This window comes from Homarus americanus, unplaced genomic scaffold (genome assembly GCF_018991925.1).
Source record: "Homarus americanus isolate GMGI-L3 unplaced genomic scaffold, GMGI_Hamer_2.0 scaffold57980, whole genome shotgun sequence".
NCBI lineage: Eukaryota > Metazoa > Arthropoda > Malacostraca > Decapoda > Nephropidae > Homarus > Homarus americanus.
In genome coordinates this window covers 13,176,777-13,197,665 of record NW_024716703.1, presented here as the reverse complement: position 1 = coordinate 13,197,665, position 20,889 = coordinate 13,176,777, and the positions used below count along the sequence as shown (strand labels likewise).

Below are 20,889 nucleotides of genomic sequence, written 5' to 3'. Positions count from 1 at the left end.
CCGAAAACTATTAAAAAAACGAGTAACATCTCTTGAACATGGGAAGGTTTGGTAAAGTCGTTTGTTTTCATCATGTAGTTTATCCTAATTTACATTGAAATACATCACATTTCGGCAAAACTAATATTTATTTCTGAGAATATGGAAATGTAATATTTTTGCTGAAATGACGTACGTATTATAGTGGAAAGTGGGATAAAATCGTGACAAAAACAATGACTTTCGCTTTCTTTCGTTGAAAAGATGTTACCGTAATCGCTTTTCGAATGGTTTTCAGTTAAAAACTGTTGTATTACAATAATATTCTATCCTAATTCATTTGTGATGTAACAGTTTTTTAACTGAAAACGATTCGAAAAACACGTGTACCGTCTAGCTGATACGGCAGAGCCCTGGTCGCGGAGGCTGTGTGTTTGCATCGGCCCTTCTTAAGCAGCCTTTAATTTTAGCGTACGTTGAAATTGTGTTTACCGGTATATTCTTATTTTCTTGCTTCTTATTTTCCAGAAATATGACAAGTTTGTATATAATACAATGTTACGGTACTTTTAATTTACAAGTATTTATTTTTAAAAATACAGAAGACACCAAACAAATGCCAGTACAGTACTACGGTTATTTGGTGACTCTCCCGCCAAAAAAGACCAAACAGCTGGTACTCTCTCCCTCAGCCCTACCAAAAATAGCCCAACGACATCTTTCTTGTTTATTCTCTTCCAATTTCTCACTTTAACTGGTATTTTTTACTTCATATTGCCTACATCAGATAAACTACAGTAATTGAGGTTAGACACTGTTATAAATTTGATAACCGGGTCCTGGCAGGTGCCGTTAGAACCACCTGACCCTACCAACAGTGTTGCAAGTCAGACAGCATTTTTTTAATCATCCATGTGCACGAGAAAGGATGGATGGATGAAGGCGGCATACAAATATGGCTTAAAAAAGTCTGGAACTTTAGACCAGGGGGACTGCGCAAAGAAAAAAGTCTTTTTGTGTGGGATATGTTTCGGTCACATCTTGTTGACAGTGTTACTGCTGGGATTAGGAAGGAAAACACTGATACAGCTGTGATTCCTGGTGGATAAACAAGTCTTGTCCAACCACTGGATGTTTCCATAAACAAACCATTTAAAGATGCGGTAAAAGTGAAGTGGAACAACTGGATGATAGAAGGCGATAAGACATACACAAAGGGAAGCAACATCCAAGCTCCATCACTAGCAACATTCTGTGAATGGATTGTAGAGGCCTGGGATGCAATCAGACCAGAAATTGTGGTGAAATCTTTTAAGAAATGTGGGATTTCGAATGCTCTTGATGGAACAGAAGACGACTTGTTGTGGGATTATGAGGCTAATGAGAGCGTGAATGAGGATGAAGATATTGATGATCCTATGGCTGATGATGGTGTTGATCCATATGACGATGCTGTTCATGGAGAGGACTGGGAGGAGCTGTTTGGTGCTGCAGATGATAAGGAAAATGATTTTGAGGGATTTTAATGAAACTTTTCAGAAATATGGTATCGTAGTATTTATTCAAATCAATTAGGATAGAATATTATTGTAATACAACAGTTTTTTAACTGAAAACCATTCGAAAAGCGATTACGGTAAAATCTTTTGAACGACCAAAGAAAGTGAGTCATTGTTTTCGTCACAATTTTATCCCACTTTCCACTGTAATACGTACGTCATTTCAGCAAAAATATTACATTTCCATATTTATTTCTGAGAATATATTCATTCAGGCACAGTTAAGGTAAAATATACTTGTGATGTAATATTTTAATGAAAATATTTATAAATAAGGTATCCTATTTTTTTTTTTTTTTCAAATTTAATTAACAAAGATTGATGTTTCAAATTTAATTAACAAAAATTTATGTATATAAATAAAATTTTAAAAAAGAATACTTTATGTTTTACATACTCCTGTGCATACCATACCATGCATTTGGCTACTTTGGGCTTGCTATGATGACGCAAGAGATCTGCCCTGGCAACTGTACCGACACTCACAGCGGGTGGTGCGTTGGTGCGTCGTTTCCATTGTTTACTGGTAGTTACTGGTAAATATTTTTCAACCTAACGAAACTATTACCCGTATAGAGGTCACCCCCAACTTTTTGCCAAAAAATTTGGTCTTAAGAACTCGTGCTATACACGGATATACAGTCAACCCTCACTTTACGTGGTTAATGTAACCCACAGGGTACCGCGGAAAGTGAGAAACGCGTAAAGTGAATAACATAACATATGGGATTAAATGAAATAGAGACCAGCTGACCCCCAAACTCCACTTTTTCCGACACAATACCTATGTTCTAGTAAAAATAACATCTTAATTTTATGATGGTACATGCACACAATTAATACTTAAGAGAAATAGAGAAATACAGTTGCCAAGTTAATGTCCATTCAAATAATGGACTGACTCCCTCCCCCTCTTCTCACACTACACTCCCTGGCTCTTCCCTCTGAGAAATTTTGGGGGGAAAACCAGGTATAGTAATAAATAATTCCTCAAACTAAAGTTAGGATAATATAATTGACATTGCTGGATTCCTTGTAAGACCAGGAATATTTTGAATATAAATCTCATATATTTTTCACAAAAGATAACATATTTACTCAGAGTAAACATTACATCTAAAATTTGTATGTCTAATGCAAAATCTATGTTTATATTCAAAATGATCATCAAATTGTAAGAATTCCAGCAATGTAAATTATATTCTGGCCGGGTAATTTGTATGAATTTTATGAGCTAAAACAAATATCTTCAGTTAATAAAAAAAAAATATATTCTTCACGACACTATCTGTCAATCAAAGTACCCCACCTTGTCTTGCCCCCCTCTTCCAACAGAGCCAGATGGTCAGTCCGTCCCAACCCTCCCCCCCACCTCCCACCAACCCTCCCTTCAAGAGAAAGGGTGGGTGAAAAAACTAGATTTTAACATTTAGTATTAAATATTACCTCAGATTAAAGTTAGGGTAATATAATTGACATTGCTGGATTCCTTGCAAGACCAGGAATATTTTGAATATAAATGTCATATATTTTGCACAAAAGATAACATATTTACTCAGAGTAAACATCATATCTAAAAATTTTATGTCTAATGCAAAATATACAGTAAAAGTCCAAAAATCCGGATGCCAGAAATCCGGACCACCCGAAAATCCGGACTTTTCAAAAACTATTTTTTTTTTAGCGGGCATTTGTGTGCATGTGCGCATGCGTGAGCGCCACAGCTGCACAGCGACAACAAGCGACCACGTGGTCGCCACTTTAAAATGGGCAATCAAACTGTGACAACATACCGTATATACTCGTCTATAACCCCCCCTCGTTATCAGTCGACCCTGATTTTTTTACCAAGAAATCGTTAATTTATGATATTCCTCGTTTATAGTTCCACCCACGTTTTTGAGGGTAATGGAACAACAAAACCACTAAAAACGCTCTACGTCCTATAAACTGAGGCTCGCCGTGCATGAAACACAAGTGCTGAAGGCAAATTGTTTACCATTTATTATTACGACACTTTACGCTGAAACCCGGGTAGTTTCAACAAAAATATTGTATATTTCCATTCAAGTATTTATTCAAGTCAGTTAGGAGGGAATATTATTGAAATACAACAGTTTTTAAACTAAACCATTCGAAAAGCGATTACGGTAACATCTTTTGAACGAAAGAAAGCGAAAGTCATTGTTTTCGTCATGATTTTATCCCACTTTCCACTGTAATACGTATGTAATTTCAGGAAAAATATTACATTTCCGTGAATGTATTATATCAAGCACAGTATGAATAGAATATCATTGTAATATATCAGAATTTTAACCGAAAACTATTAAAAAAAACGAGTAACATCTCAAGAACATCGGAAGCTTAGGTAAAGTCTTTTGTTTTCGTCATGTATTTTATCCTATTTTACATTGAAATACGTCACGTTTCCACAAAACTACTATTTATCTCCGAGAATATATTCATTCAGGCGCAGTTTAGGTAAAATAGACGAGTGATGTAATAGTTTTTTAACTGAAAACGATTCGAAAAATACGTACCCTCTAGCCCTGTTCAAAGAGAGACTGGGAGAAGCTGTTTGGTGCTGCAGACGATGACAAGGAAAATGATTTTGATGGATTTTAATGAAAATATTCAGAAATATGGTATCGTAGTATTTATTCAAGTCAATTAGGATAGAATATTATTGTAATACAACAGTTTTTGAACTGAAAACCATTCGAAAAGCGATTACGGTAACATCTTTTGAACGAAAGAAAGCGAAAGTCATTGTTTTCATCACGATTTTATCCCACTTTCCACTGTAATACGTACGTTCAGCAAAAATATTACATTTCCGTGAATGCATTATATCAAGCACAGTATGAATAGAATACCATTGTAATATAACAATATTTTGAGTCCTACTCTTTCCATTTACAGAGTACTGTACAAGCCCATAATAATGGCTCCTAAAGTAGATAAACTTCGTTGTGTGAAGAGAAAGAAGAACACATTGAAATTGAGTGACAAACTTGAAATAATTAAGAAACTAGATCGTGGTGTGAGCAATACTGTTCTAATGGAAACATACGACATTGGAAAGTCTACAATTTATGATATATAAAAGGCAAAGAATAAAATTTAGAATTCACAGCTTTTTCATTAAAACTGCTCGTTTTGATAAATGAAGCATGCTATATTTGCAAATGAATAAACTATCAAAATGTACCTGTTCATTTCTTCTTTATTCTTCATTAAATTTGAATTTTAAAAGTACTGCCTGAGAATCCGGAAAATCCGAAAATCCGGACCGACCCAATCCCCAAGCAGTCCGGATTTTTGGACTTCTACTGTATGATGTTTATATTCAAAATGATCATCAAATTGTAAGAATTCCAACAATGTAAATTATATTCTGGCCGGGTAATTTGTATGAATTTTATGAGCTAAAATAAAAATCTTCAGTTAATAAAAAAAAAATATTCTTCACACATGCCAGGTGGTCGGTCGCCGGTCCCTCCCTCCCCCCCACCCCCCACCAACCGTCCCTACCAGATAAATGTGTGGGAATACCAGACTGTTTACCTTTTTAGTAATAAATAATAAATCAGACTAAAGTTAGGATAATATAATTGACATTGCTGGATTCCTTGTAAGACCAGGAATATTTTGAATATAAATGTCATATAGTATTTTGCACAAAAGATAACATATTTACTCAGAGTATACATTATATCTAAAATTTGTATGTCTAATGCAAAATCTATGATGTTTATATTCAAAATGATCATCAAATTGTAAGAATTCCAGCAATGTAAATTATATTCTGGCCGGATAATTTGTATGAATTTTATGAGCTAAATAAAAAATTATACTTCACCCGTGTAAAGGGGTACACCCACCGCGGAATGTGAGCATCCTGGGTTCTGGCAGGGCACCTGTAAACGTGGAATGTGGGACCGCGTAAAGTGAGAGTTGACTGTATACGGTAAATGAAACTTTTGCCTCACGATCAGACACCAGTATGGCATTTTTGTCATTTTCTCTAAAAGTTGCTGGTCGAATTACTTCAAAACTTTAACGCCAGTTTTGTCACGCCACTCTTTTGCATGGAACTAAGTTTTAAGGCTAGGTGGCAACCCGGCTATGTACGATGGACCACGTGGTAACGGATAACAAATGCCAGTAATGCTTCTGCCTCGGTAAGCAGTGAGTGTCTCGTTCCAGCCAGGCATGATTTAAAAATAGCCACAGTGGCGTTTGCTCTGCTAATCTCAGATATTTATCTCTTACAACCTCGAGTATATATTCTGATGAAGTGATGTTTTGAAATATTTAAAATTGAATCGTTAAATACAGGCGCATATACCACAAAAGCATATCGTAATATATAGGCCTGGCTTGGAAAAACAAACAATAAGTGATAGTGATATGTAGTGCAGTAGAGGCATGGGGATGGTGAATTATAATGAATATCCTGTGCTTATTTGATGCTTATAGTAATATCTCCGTTAGCTGGAATACCTCAAACCCAGAACTCTCCGATAGCCGGAATTGAAATTTTCTCGAAATATCGTTCCCAAAGCCGTAATTTTCCGGAAAATTCAGGCTTTGGGAACGATTTTCCGGAAAATTCTGATATTTTCCCGGTACCTGAAAAATTCCAGGGATGGGGGAGCCTTTTTATGGGTTTGAGAGATGAAAATCAATCACATTTCTGAAAATTCTGGGGATGGGGGATTTGTTTCCAGGTTCGAGAGATGATGTAATGAGCAATTTCTGGAACTTCCGAGAAAATTTTTCCATTACCCGGAAAATTCCGGGGATGAGGGATTTTTTTTCTGACTTTGAGAAAGTCGTTTAATTACCCGGAAATCTCTCATTTCCGGAAGTGCTCTGCACTCTGTGTTCTGGCTAACGGAGATATCACTGTATTTGTAACAGTATCGCTATTGTCTTGCATATGCCAAAGCCCACCTTGTCTGAGTGGTAAGTGGAAATATTACTGTATTGCCAAAATTTCAGTTTTTGTCTCAAACCTCTAATAGTCTCTTTCTCTTCCTAAGTATGTTTACAGTAATAATCTGCCATTGAAAAATACTTTGGAAAGATTTAAAAAAAACTAGCAAGGAAAAAATGTGTATTAACATTTCGGTGACTGCGGCCTTAACCACCACTTCTTTTTACTTTTTATTCTCTTACTCTGTTACTTTATTCATAATCTTTTTTTCTGATTACACCAACATCTTCCTCATGATGTACTCTCTCTTGCTATGTGCCTTTTATACTGACTGGTGCAATGATGGGGGTGCAGCATAAAGAGGAATCAACAGTAAACTCTTGCTTTTCACTTATACAGTCGGCCCTTAACATATGCTGGTTTATAATACACGGATTTGCAAATACGCGGATTGCCCCGCCAGAGGAATATTCTGTAGGTTGAAGTAATTGAAGTACATTCAAATCGCGCGCCATTCAACTCGCGTGCGGCACCGAACACGGGACACCGCCCGCTCCCGCAACCTCACACACACACACGCATAGCTCTCCCTCACTTAGTCAGTCTCGCTGTAACCACGCTTGTGTTGACATCAGCATTGTAGTTGCAAAAATATTACATTTCCGTGAATGTATTATATCAAGCACAGTATGAATAGAATATCACTAATATAAGAGTATTTTAACCGAAAACTACTAAAAAAACGAGTAACATATCTTGAACTTCGGAAGGTTAGGTAAAGTCTTTTGTTTTCATGTAGTTTATCCTAATTTACATTGAAATGCATTATGTTTCAGCAAAACTACTATTTATTTCTGAGAATATGGAAATGTAATATTTTGCTGAAATGACGTACGTATTACAGTGGAAAGTGACGAAAGCAATGACCCGCTTTCTTTTGTTCAAAAGATGTTACCGTAATCGCTTTTCGAATGGTTTTCAGTTGAAAAACTGTTGCATTACAATAATATTCTATCCTAATTCACTTGTGATGCAACAGTTTTTTTAACTGAAAACCATTCGAAAAGCGATTACGGTAACATCTTTTGAACGAAAGAAAGCGAAAGTCATTGTTTTCGTCACGATTTTATCCCACTTTCCACGTCATTTCAGCAAAAATATTACATTTCCGTGAATGTAGTATATCAAGCACAGTATGAATATAATATCATTGTAATATAACAGTATTTTAACCGAAAACTATTAAAAAAAACAGTAACATCTCTTGAACATTGGAAAGTTAGGTAAAGTCTTTTGTTTTCGTCATGTATTTTATCCTATTTTACATTGAAATACATAACATTTCAGCAAAACTACTATTTATTTCTGAGAATATACAGTATTCATTCAGGCACAGTTTAGGTAAAATATACATGTGCTGTAACATTTTTTTAATTGAAAACGATTCGAAAAACACGTACCCTCTAGCCCTGTTCAAGGAGAAGACTGGGAGGAGCTGTTTGGTGTTTAAGACGATGACAAGGAAAATGATTTTGATGGATTTTAATGAAAATATTCAGAAAGACCCTGGCACTGTCAAGGAAAGTGGCTGCTGAAGGCTTCCAGGACATGGCAGAGGACAAGATTAGGGAGCTAATTGAAGAGCACGACACTGAGCTGACCGAGGAGGATCTACAGGAGTTAGTAGACTCAGGCAAGGAAAAGGAAGCGAAAGGGAAAGAGGATGAGGAAGAGCACCAAGAAATAACGTTGGAGAAGTTGGGGGAGATGACCAGGAATATTGAGGCACTGAAAAACCTGGCCTATAGTATGGACCCCTCTATGGTGCGTGCCCTGAAATTCATGCGAGGGATGGATGACGTTTTCGCTCCATACAAAAACATCATGGAAGAAATGAAAGAAAGAGACGACAACTCCCCATCACCATGTTCTTTGATCACCGAAGGAGAGATTTAACACCATCAATCATTGGCGGCAGTGAGGAAGCAGCTGAATCCACCGTCGCCCCCAATTCACCACCCGTTATGGAATTGAGTGACGATGAGCCCGATGACCCCCGTCCTGTCGCCGAGGATAGGTACTGTACAGTAAAGTGAAATTTTTATCTCCTTTTTTTTTTAATAGCTTTTCTTGCCATGTTTATTGTTTGTAAAAATGCACAGCACAGTACAGTTCAGTACTGTACATAGCAAGTGGAGGTGCAGTTATTCACAAAACATTTGTGTTTGTTGTCGGCAGTAGTGACAGTGAGGAGGTGGAGGAGGCAGAGGGGGTGGAGGAGGCAGAGGAGGTGGAGGAGGTGGAGGAGGCAGAGGAGGTGGAGGAGGGAGTGAGTTGGGAGGAGTGGTGACCTTGGACGCGGGAGCAGGGACGAGTGGAGATGCCAGCCAGTACATTACGGGTGTATTAATTGTTTTTATAGCTATTTTTGCATTTTAATATTAAATATTGTACATTACGTTTCAACAAAACTACCATTTATTTCTGAGAACATGGAAATGTACTATTTTTGCTGAAATGATGTACGTATTACAGTGGAAAGTGACGAAAGCAATGACTTTCGCTTTCTTTCGTTCAAAAGATGTTACCGTAATCGCTTTTCGAATGGTTTTCAGTTGTGGGATTATAAGGCTAATGATAGGATAGAATATTATTGTAATACAGTACGAGTACAACAGTTTTTTAACTGAAAACCATTCGAAAAGCGATTACGGTAAAATCTTTTGAATAACGAAAGAAAGCGAAAGTCATTGTTTTCATGATTTTATCCCACTTTCCACTGTAATATGTACGTCATTCCAGCAAAAATATTATATTTCCATATTTATTTCTGAGAATACCTATATTCATTCAGTCACAGTTAAGGTAAAATATACTTGTGATGTAATATTTTAATGAAAATACGGTATCGTAGTTTTCTTTTGTTTCAAATTTAATTAACAAAGATTGATGTTTCAAATGTAATGAACAAAAATTTATGCACAGTATCTATAAATAAACTTTAATAAATGAATACTTTGTTTTACATCGTCCTGTGCTACCATACCATGGATTTGGCTACTTTGGGCTTGCTATGATGACGCAAGAGATCTGCCCTGGTAACTGTACCGACACTCACAGCTGGTGGTGCGTTGGTGCATCGTTTCCATTGTTTACTGGTAGTTACTGGTAAATATTTTTCAACCTGACGAAACTATTACCCGTTTAGAGGTCGACCCCCAATTTTTTGCCAAATAATTTGGTCTTAAAAACTTGAACTACACACAGGTATATACGGTAAATAAGGACATGGGGGCAGCAAAAATACGCGGATTTTTAACATCCACGGGTATCTCTGTTACGTAACCCCAGCGTATGTTAAGGGCCGACTGTACTCTCCAAAATGGCTTTTATTTATTAATATATGTATATATTTTTTTTATGGTTATGTGATTTCTCAGCCTTCATTTTTGTAGAAAGGCATCATTTGAATAAATATTTGACAATATATTAGCCTCAAATAGCACTCGGGAAAAAATATCTCTGCAATTTCTGGTCATTCTGCGGGCTCCAGACAGCAAGTGATAGGCGCATTAGATAAATTTCTGGCAATACCGAGAGTGTTAAGAAGAAAATTATCCAAATTATGGAAACTAAAAGATAAGCGGTTGGTTAGTAGGAACTTAATGGTGGGAATCACTGTACTGTTAGCACCATGTCCAATGTGAGGGGTGTGGTGGCCAAGTGGATACAGCCTTTGCCTCCCATCCAAAGGGTTACTGGTTTGTACCCAGGGCATCCCCAATTTACCCAGCAGTGGTTGGGGAAGTCCATTACTTCATTCCTGCAGATTGGCTCCTAGTCATCGCCTTATTTTTACTCTCTTTTTAATGGAACTAAAAGACTACACTGATGGCCTGTATGGGGTTTGGAAGTTTTTAAGATTACCAGTTGCATCTTTTTCCATTACAGATAATTATTAATACATTGGGCAACCTTCCTTTAGGGTGTAATGTAATATTAGCAGTTGGAATACTGTACTGTACTTATTGCTACCATCACTGCCTGATTTAGCTGGTTTCAGTTATTGTAGCTGCATAGTGAAGGATGGCTGGCAATAAGTGAAGGGTTGGTGTAAAATCCTTTTATGACCAAGCCCAAAACTAGGTAGCTCAGAAACTCCTCATATGGGCTTTTGTTGAAGTCTCCCAGGAATGAATTGGAATTGAGGCTTGGAAGACCAGTACCAGTACTGTATGACTGACCTAAAATAAAGATTTCTGTTATGTTATACCTATATTCATTCGATTTCCACCCTCCATCATCTGTGAGAGAAATCCCTTTGTTGGTGATTACCTCTTTTAGGGTTAAAGTTACAGCACAGCACAGCAGGTTTACTAGTTGTTTAGATTAGTTCCAGCCAATATTATCAAGGTCTCCAGATCCTCAAATCACTGGCTTTGTGAATTTATAGTGCCTAGTTCTAGGCCTGGCCATATAAAGATATTTCAGGATCAGATCTTCATTTTTGTGTACTACTGTATAAAGAAGCTGTTCTTTGGCTATTTTCCTGTGACAGCCATAGTGTCTTGTGAAGTTTGATATTAAAGGTACAGCTGTCTGTGGCATCTGAATTTTTTCTACTCGCTTGAATTTTCAAGAGTTACTGGGTATTATTTTTAGTCTTACTGTTTAATTAAAGAAAAATTGCTTCATACTGTAGATGTAAAAATTAGAAAGCTCTTAAAATTTTCTTCTTGTAAAGACTTGTTAAATATAAGGTTGTAGAGTATACTGACAGGACTTCTTTTTTTTGTCCATGAGCTGATTTTAGTATCATACATGCTGGCAATCTCTTGTTATTTTGATAGTTCCTAATAACTTTGCAACATTATTTCAGACCAGAAGCAGAACAGAGGGGAATAAGCCAGCGGTATTAAGCACCCTGATAGGTTACTAGTGTTCCCCTGGCTTGCTGTGTGTTATTAATGGGGGTAGCTTACATCCTACACACACTTAACACCTTTCTTTCATATTATCTGGTTCACACAAGTACAAATGAAGTGAAAGATGTAGGGTACCAGTACATTACCAAATCACCACTGTTTCTTGGGGACAACATTCTTTAACCTTCAGCATGTTTACTCATACTTAATATGAATATTTTATATACAGTATAATCTACGCCCTACTATTTCCAAAATGTTGGAAAATTACCGAATTTGGTTTGTTTCTGGTCCCAAGCCTCTCAGATAATCAATATACCATTACAGTCAACCCTCGCTTTACGCGGTCCCACATTCCGCGTTTCCACGTTCATGCGGTACCCTGCCGAAACAGGAATGCTCACATTCCGCGGTGCGTGTACCCCTTTACGCGGAGAGCGGCTGGTGAGCCGCGCCATTTTTGGATACAAACCTCCCGCCCTCTCCCGCCATCCACCATGTTGTGTAAGCGGCGCGAGCATGGTGCGCACAAGGTCGCCCAGTCATCAAAACATTACCGAGTTCTTCACCTGCCACCCACCACAGCCGGCCCAAGTCAGTGATAGTGATAATTATAGTGAGGATATGGACTTATATGGACTTTGAGGGGTTTGACAAAGAGGCCCTGCAAGCCTCTGTGGTGGATAGTGATACAATTGATACAAGTGATACAGGTGAGGGCCAATAATCTGCAGAGGGCAGATTATAATCTGCCCTCTGCCTCGGAACCAACCGCCCATCCCCGTGTGCCCAGCCATCTTTTCTACTAATGTAAGTGTTAAAAAACCTAATATTATTGATATTTCTCTTAATTTTTAATTGTGTGTGCATACAATCATAAAGTTAAGATAATATTTTTGCTACAACATAGTTGTGTGTCGTCAAAAAGTGGAGTTTGGGGGTCGGCCCGGTCTCTATTTCAATTAATCCCATATGCTATGTTGTTCACTTTACGCATTTCTCACTTTCCGAGGTACCCTGTGGGTTGAATTAACTGCGTAAGGTGAGGGTTGACTGTACTGTGTACACATTTTAGTGGTATTAAGATGTTTCATAATCATCAGGAACACAATACATATACAAAGCTAAATTATTCTCTACAAAACCAAGATTGTTCAGCCAACCCCATATTATCTAAAATAGTACAACTAAGATGAGCTGGAATTGCCAAAATTATTTCTAAGAGGTAGAAATATTCAATATAGCTAAATAGGAGAAATGTTACTAACCTCTCTATGGTAATATAGTAGGTACCGGGTAAGTGGAGCCACAACACAACAACACACCAGCCACCTCTGTTATGTGATTGTGGGATTGTTTTTCAGTGTCAGTTAGTTGTGATATTCATTGCTGTAATACAGTTTGGATGGAATAAGGAAAATGCATGATGAACTTAACCCTGCACTTATTGAAGCTAAATGACCCATATTCTGGGGTTGGCTGATTTAAACCAAATGGCTTAAACAATTAAAAACATTGTCTTTCTTGTTTGGTTTTAGTCTATTCCTGTTTTGTTGGTTTTATTACTTACAGACGATTTGATGGAAAGGGCATGTGATATTATGATAGGGTGAACACAAAAGTACTCTGGGGGGGATTACAAGTGTATGGGGTGGGAGAAAGGCTGTTAACCCTTAGGCCCCGGGTGACGTTCCAGAACGCCCGCCTATTCCCGCCACTGTAATTATTTTGGAAAAGTTGATTTTTCTCAATTTATCCCGGCAGGGGGGGGGGGGGGCGCCAGCAGCACCCTAACCCAGGCTTGGGGGTTAAATGCATTAAAAACATTCTATGAAAAGAGCCACAGTAAGGGCAACTGTAAGAGTAAATGGGAAAGAAAAGGAAACATTTGAAGTAAATGTGGATGTTGGACAGGGATGTATTGTGTCCCCGTGGTGAACTGTTACACACTGGTGAAGGTGGTGATCATAAGCCTTCTTACAGGGCTGTACACATCTTAAACCCTGAGAGCCAAGTTCCCACTGCTCAGTTTAACTAATGTGTTCAGATCATGTATTATACGGGTTGAGGGGAACCAAGTTAACACTGCCCATCTCTCTCTCCAACTGAACTTAAATGAATTCTTTAAAATTTTCAATTGTAAAAGTAGAATTTATGAAGATGAACTTAAACATAGGTTTGCCATGAAGCAAGTAGGATGAGTTTGGATGACTGACCAAAGCTTGTGTTTTTCAAATTTGGCCTTTTAACAGTTTTTTGTTTTAGCTGGAAAAGAGTAGAAATGATTGCTAAATCATCCTGAATGTAATGTTTATGATTAATAACATATTAAAAAGATATAAAAAGGCTACAAATACTTTAAAGTTATTAAAACCTATTTTTTTAACAATGTTTTTTGCCAACTGTTTTTCAAGGTCACTTTTTGTGTTAATGTGTTATTCTGGATGTACTTAAGTATTACTTTATTACTTGTCCAAATGACATCTCAAAAATTTTAATTACTGTACAAGGGGGGCCCCCAATTCGCAGGGGATAGGTTCTCAAAATGGCTACGAATCGCTAAATCCGTGAATAACATTTGCTGGCCTGGGGGGGGGGGCTTTTGTACTTGTATACCCTCAAGTCCGGCTTTAATAAATAAAGCATGGACTTATACAGAAGAATTGTATTTTTCTGAGATGGACAGACTGTGTAGGTGAATTATAATAAAGGCCAGATGTGTCCCATTAGGTAATGCTGTAAGAGTAATTGCGAATTTTCCATAGTTGAAGTGGTTTCATGCCTGATGGACTTGATGACTGAGCATGGTGTGCACTATGAGTTGATGTGAAGTGTTTTGATTTAATAAGGAGGCTACAGATTCACTTTTGTGTACCTTGTGTGCACAGTGAGAATGTAAGCAAGTGTGGCACTGTGTGTTTGAGTGTTTCTGTTTATTGTATTAACTCTTTTCTTTCATTATCTATATATACTGTTCGAGCTTTGCACCTCTTTTCCCCTGTTATTTACCCTCTTTGAGGTTTATTTAGTCCTTGTTCAACTGCAAATAAAAGTGTTCAAGATTAAAGACAATAAATAGATTAATTGATAAAAAATTGGTAAATTTGCATTGTCACACCGTTCACTTTTAGCAAGTAAAAAATTTATTTTTCTAGTGTATTTGTCGATGGTAGTATTTCCTCCTAAAATCCTTGATACCCATATTATCAACAACCACATTACCATGGTCATATCTCACATGCTGCTCACCAAAAAATGTTGCCTTCATGTTCTGTAAACCTGTCTTCTTGCATCTTCGCGATTTATCGTACCTGCAAATCTTGAATGTTGGAATAGCATTCCTATTTCTTTGTAAACCTTGTTGAATATTATATTGGTTTCAGAAAAATCATAGTTGCCATTTTCTTATTTTGGGTGTTGGTAGCTTCTAATGCTTTTTAGGATAAATAAAAAGGATCTTTTCATATTTGCTCATGTAGCCATACCCTCAGGGAAATTATTTCTTGTAGGCTGTGTTTTAGTATATGTATAGTCCTGTGCCAGGCAGTTTTGCCTAACCTGGTTATGTGGCAACTTCTGAGACACTCATGAATACACATGTTGGAACTATACTGGGCCCATAGTTTAAGCGTTGCTCTATGGTTTCTTTAAAGGGTGCGTTTCATGCCTAGGTTGCCAGAGATGTCAGGAACAAACCACTGAATACCATTAATAGTTATTTCAACCTAAATTGAATGACGAGAACCAATGTATTTGTGAGCTCAGATGAAATACTTCCCCACACACACACGCCGTCTGCTAGATATCTTGATCATGTGAACAATCCATTCTGTGGCATGTTTATGTGCACATCCTCTTTGAACTACACCATGTATCGTTGATATGAGTTATCTTATGTGAGTGTCAGGAGGACAGGTATAAAAAATGCTGCATAAAGAGATACAGTACTTAATTTCAAGTCATAGTGGAGAGGGTTCCTGATAGGAAAGAGGGTTGGTGATGATTCCAGACAGCAGGGTGGTGGGAGGGAAGTGCTCAAGTCAACTTTTCCTCTCATTCCTACTTATCATCAGCATCATGTTTTATTGGTAAGCTTTTAGTATAATCAAGTGCCACATTTGAGATACTAACTTTACACATTACACAGGGAACTAAAGAAATTTGAAAGAGAATGGAAAACACGATGTGGAACACCCCGACTGATGGACGCACAAGCACACATAGTTTAAATGTTGCTATGTTTTAGAGTAACTTGATGCAAACGACACGGCACAGAAGACACCATGTTGTAAACCACATTTACGGCCTCCTTCTCAATGCTTCCAATTCAGCCAGGGTGTGCTGCAGGAGTTGCTGCCTGGTCCTTTCCTGCTGTGGCTCCCACAAATTAACCATGTTAGCCCATACAGTCTCGATGGGGTTCAGATCACAGGCTTTACTCAGCCAGTCCAGCAGCTGGATGTGGTTTCTGTGTTTGGTGAAGCACTGCATTACTCTGCTGATGGTGTGGATAGGGTACAGTGGTCCCTCGGTTAACGAGCACAATCCGTTCCAGCAGGTTGCTCGTTAACCGAAAAACTTGTTAACCGAAACCATTGTTTCAATGGGTTTTTGGGTAATTGGTTCCAGCTCACCGAAAATTGCCTAAATTCAACAAAAAAGGTAGAAAAGTACACTTACTTTGAGGTGTGTATGTAGAAGGCTCCTGGATGATGATGATGATGGGAATTAGAATGAGGGTGGAGGAGAAGGGAGAAGCGAAGGCATTGGGGTGGAAGAGAAGTCACCCCATGGCGCCATTTCACCCATAAAATTTTAGTTCTCTTGGTGTAATTCAAGATTATTTTCTTTAAATCAATACTGCACTACATTATATATTGTCAATATGTAAAATATATTTCAAAATGACCAATAAGTTGCTTGGAAACACAGAAAAAACGCGTTTAGTTGAAGAGAGTCTCAAGTAAGATGTTACCTCCACTGAAGACAGAAAGAGACTAACGCCTGTCTGGTGTGTAAACAGGCTGGATGGCACGCCAGAAACTAGTTTCTTTACCTTCAATTATGTTCAATAATTGTTAAAATGACTAAAAAAGTTAATATTAAACTTTTAAAATTATTGAATAGTATAAACTTCTTGATATTTACTAAAATAGTAAGGAATTTAAGCCCTAAAACCGATTACTGTATTGGCGGACTAATACTACAGCTGGTGGACCGCCAAATGCAAGCGAAAACATGTTGAAGTCGGCTCGTAAAAAACTGGTTAATCGAGGGATTGCTCGTTAACCGAAGTTAAGAATCTTATGGAAGGTAAATCGTTAACCGAGGCGCTCGTTAACCGAGGGACCACTGTATTTGGTTCTGAGATGAATTGAAATGGGAGATAAAATCATTTGTCATACAGTTCATATTATTGCAAATATTGTTTTATAACAATATAAATTGTATTATAGAAATGATCCATAACATTACATGTATTTAGGAAAAATAATACTTTATCTGCATGAAAATGATGTGCTTAGGGTAAGGAAGGGTGTATGCTCAGACTGTTGGCAGCATGATCATCTCTTCCAAAATTTCCAGATATTTCTGTGTGGTGAATCTGTCATTTATCTTTGCCAACTCGCCCGCACTGTTGAGGTTGATCTAGCCCCACATGTTTATGGTCACATGGCTTCTTGATAAACTTGCTGCCTGTCGTAACGGGTGTTGCATATCAGGTCTCCAGCAGTGAATGTGGCCGTGGTTGGTAGAGTTGAAAGTTTTCATCCGAGAAAATAACTTGCTCAGAAGTCCAAGTCCTTCCCCACATACTGCTCAGGGAACTGTAGTCTCCCAACCTGGTGTTGTTCTTTGAACCTTTCCTTGACAGCAGGGACCATGTGGTGAATCCCAATCCCATGGAGTCATTGCTTAACTGTCCTAGCAGAGACCTCAAAATGCAGCCATTCCGTTGTGCCTTCCGCATTGGTGAAAGGGTGGTTGCAAATGTCTTCCACAATCCTAGCGTTGTTTGCTGCTCTAGTCAGTCTAGGCCATCCTGATTTGGAAAAATCTGTTAAATTACCAGACTCTTCAAACCTGTGTAACCAACACCACATTTTCGATCTGGAGACTCCCATCTGTCTTGCGATCTCGCTGACACTTAACCCTCTGGGAAATATCATGGTGTTGGTGTCCCATGGTTGTAGTTGGTGGAATGACCGAGCGGTTGCTGTATGACCACTTCATAGTCTCGAATAAGTTAAAGTTGTGGTGAATGGCATGAACCGTCCCTAGAATCGTCATTTCCATATTACAATAAACTATCATGTGCAATATTATGAAACTGACATCATTAATAACATCACTAAAAGCAATAGGAGAGGGATAATTTACCCTCCACCGCCAATCTCCATTATGAACCTCTCTACTACTATTATAGTGCTTTATATAATAACTCCTCCTAGCACTTACATAAGAGAAATCTTATCATTGATAAGTGATGTTTAAAATGGAGGACCACATAGGCACGCTCTAGAATGGATTGTTCACCTAATTCAGGTGTTTAGCAGACACAGTATGTGTTCCTGTGTTACCTCTATTTTTTTTTTATTAAAAGTGTGTTTGCAACATATAAGTAATTTCTTTCTCCCAAGACATAATATTTTATATTCCTGTCATCATACTTACGTAATATGAGATGAAACAGTAACGGTTCACCACAAACATTTCATGTCCTTTTCTTTGTACTGTACATGGTTGTTTTACACGAATACAAGTATTACATAATTACATAAACCCAAAAAATGTGTTACAAAATTATTAAAACTAAAAAATATGGTGTGGTAGACATGTAAGATCGAGGAACAGTATTGTATTTTAGTTATATACTGACAGTGGCCATTGGTGAATTGTATAGTTCATAGAGGATATGCACAGAGAGACACCATATAATGGATTGTTCACATGTGTGTTCGTGCGTGTCACCGATGTTGCCACATAACCGGGTTTGGCAAAACTGCCTGGCACACGACTTTTGTCCGGGACTGTACATCCTTTCTTGAATCTGATATTATTAACAGTTTTGTGAAAGTATGTAGTTGGTAAATAATGATGTGTTGAGACTGAAAATTTGTGGGGTAAAATGAGAAGATTAGATTAAAAAGTAAATGTGATTGGTGCTGCTGGGAGTAGTTGGTTGTGGGATCCTGGGAATTAAGTGCAGGCAGACGGGAATACTGTATGCATTTAAAATTGGATTATGATGCCATTGAAGAAAATGCAGAAATTGTGATGAATTCTTTGGATTTAAGTAGTGTTAAGATTGTGCTGAAATTTCGGAAGGGGGATAAAATGCTGTTTTGGTATGTTACATCTACTCTGATGATATTACAGTACACCAGTACCAGGAAAGTTGGATTGTATTTTTGTGTGTCTCGATAGATACAAATATACTGTAGTGTTTTCATATTACTCTAAAGTATTTCTAAAATTTCCATGCCATAGTTACTTGTGGCTAATGATACTGAAGGAGTAGTTACACTCTACACATTTATTAATTTTAACTACTGTATGTGAAATTGTTAACTAAATTTTTTAGTTATGCATTTGTAGGTACTGTATAAATAATTCAGCTGGGTATTAGCCTCATTCTCTTCCCACCAATTAAGTCGGGGATCAGTGTATAAAGCCCGAAGAGTAAGAATGTACTGTATAACCTTTCTCTCTCTTCCTCTCAGTGATGAAGACTGCCAGTCACTACCAGAAAATGGTGGCAACCGATTCTTCTCAGCTGTGTTTCAAATGAGTCTCAAGAAAAAAAATGAGAAACCGGTTGACGGAAAGTTGAAGGCTAAAATGGCTTGGAGAAATGCAGTGATGAAGGTGGGTATATAACTGTCCATTTGGCACTGAGCATTGTTTCAGAGTTGAGATGACTCTGGAACTTTTTCAGTCTCATTTAAACATTGTAGGTTGTCATGCTGCCTTTGGGTATAGTACTGCAGTATTGGTTTTGGCTAACTTTCTGTCCAGCTCTGTTGTCTCTACTGTTATCTTGTGCAACAGTCGCTGAAGGTATACAGGTATTCCTTGGTTAACATGCATTTGCACAACAAGATTCTGTTTTTATGCTTTTCACAAAATATGGTCCATTTCCATTTTAATACTGTCAATAAACAAACACATTTGGGTTGTTTCCTGGACAAAGTCTTTTTGTGTCCCCAACTCCCTACTACAACATTGTACAGTATTAATTTCTACCCCAACCACCATTCACCTTACATGCACCTTGTATTGACTCACTAAACTTTGCTCTTCTCTTGTGATTTACCTGTAATATCCGTTGCAGCCATGAGTGCAAAGTGAGCATGAAGTGGCAGTAGTGCTTCTGTGGCCAGATTGGAGGAAATTTATTTTGAAACAATGGATTCTTGAGCATTATAACTGTTTCTCTGGTTATTTTTGTAAATTCTCACCACCTCTTTTAGGCTCGAGCTCTTGGGGACCCATGGGAGAAGTTCCATCTGAACGAATACAAGACAGAGAAGGCCAAACGTCATCGGTACAATGCTATGCGACAGAGCTGGGTGGTTGATGAAGTTATGATGAAGATGGAGGACCACTCCTTCAACCATGGAGCTATGAGGGAGTGTTTCCGCATGTATGTTGTTTCTCTTTAGTTTTATAAGAGTAATAATTTGTCTCAGTGTAAGTTTTGTTCATAAGTCTCCATCCACTTTTATTTTCCAGACATAAAGTTTGAAAAATAGTAGTTAATGTTTGATTTTTATTTATATAAACCACCTTATTGTACCTCTTTAGGTTAAACCCAGTACAGTATGTAATTGTCTCAATACACTAACTATGGTTGTGCTTCAAGTTTTTGTTATTATTGTAGTTTGGTGATTGAATAGTTTCTCAGACAACACTGCATAATTTTTGTATATTCCAACAGTGATTTTATGGCTAAGCATTCCTGTCATTCATAAACACAGCTGTTTCCTCAGTGTGCATCCCAATCATATTAATAGCCACTGTATGTAATTTTTGATAATGCCAATAACATTAGATGTTCATGCATAGTCAGCATCTGAACTGATTAATGAAGACAAATCCCTTAAGATTATGGATCTTTCACCAAGAAGACTGAACTTTGATATTGTTTTAATAAAGTTGTTTAGCAATATTGTTCAAGAATGAATATGTAAAGTCGTGTCGCATGTTATGCTGGGGTTACGTTCTGAAGAGGGCGAGTAAAGCCAAAACCGTGCATAATCGCCCCTTTAGGAGATTAACCTGCCAGGTCAACTCGATACAGTTTATTTCAGTCAAACCTGTCAAATACAACTAATCAATTTGCAAGAGGGAATTGAAGGCTCAGTGACATATCAGACATGAATACATTTACCGTACCTAATACTAGCACACAAATGAGTACATTATCTTAATAGTAACACAATATAAGATAGAGAATCTTGTCACTCTCTTGTTCACA

The 20,889-nt window shown here is 37.6% G+C and overlaps 1 protein-coding gene across 3 annotated transcripts in view; it reads left to right on the top strand.

Annotated features, from left to right (window-relative positions):
- Nucleotides 1-20,889, top strand: part of LOC121858283 (eukaryotic elongation factor 2 kinase-like) — a 148,614-nt gene that overhangs the window by 20,400 nt on the left and 107,325 nt on the right. For 2 of the 3 annotated variants that reach the window (XM_042354602.1, XM_042354604.1), the window contains 2 exons: nt 19,133-19,277; nt 19,883-20,055. In XM_042354602.1, coding sequence (XP_042210536.1) covers nt 19,133-19,277; nt 19,883-20,055 — 318 coding nt within the window. Of the gene's footprint in view, nt 1-11,362; nt 11,396-19,132; nt 19,278-19,882; nt 20,056-20,889 lie in introns of all 3 variants that reach the window. The other variant, XM_042354601.1, reaches the window with a different exon arrangement.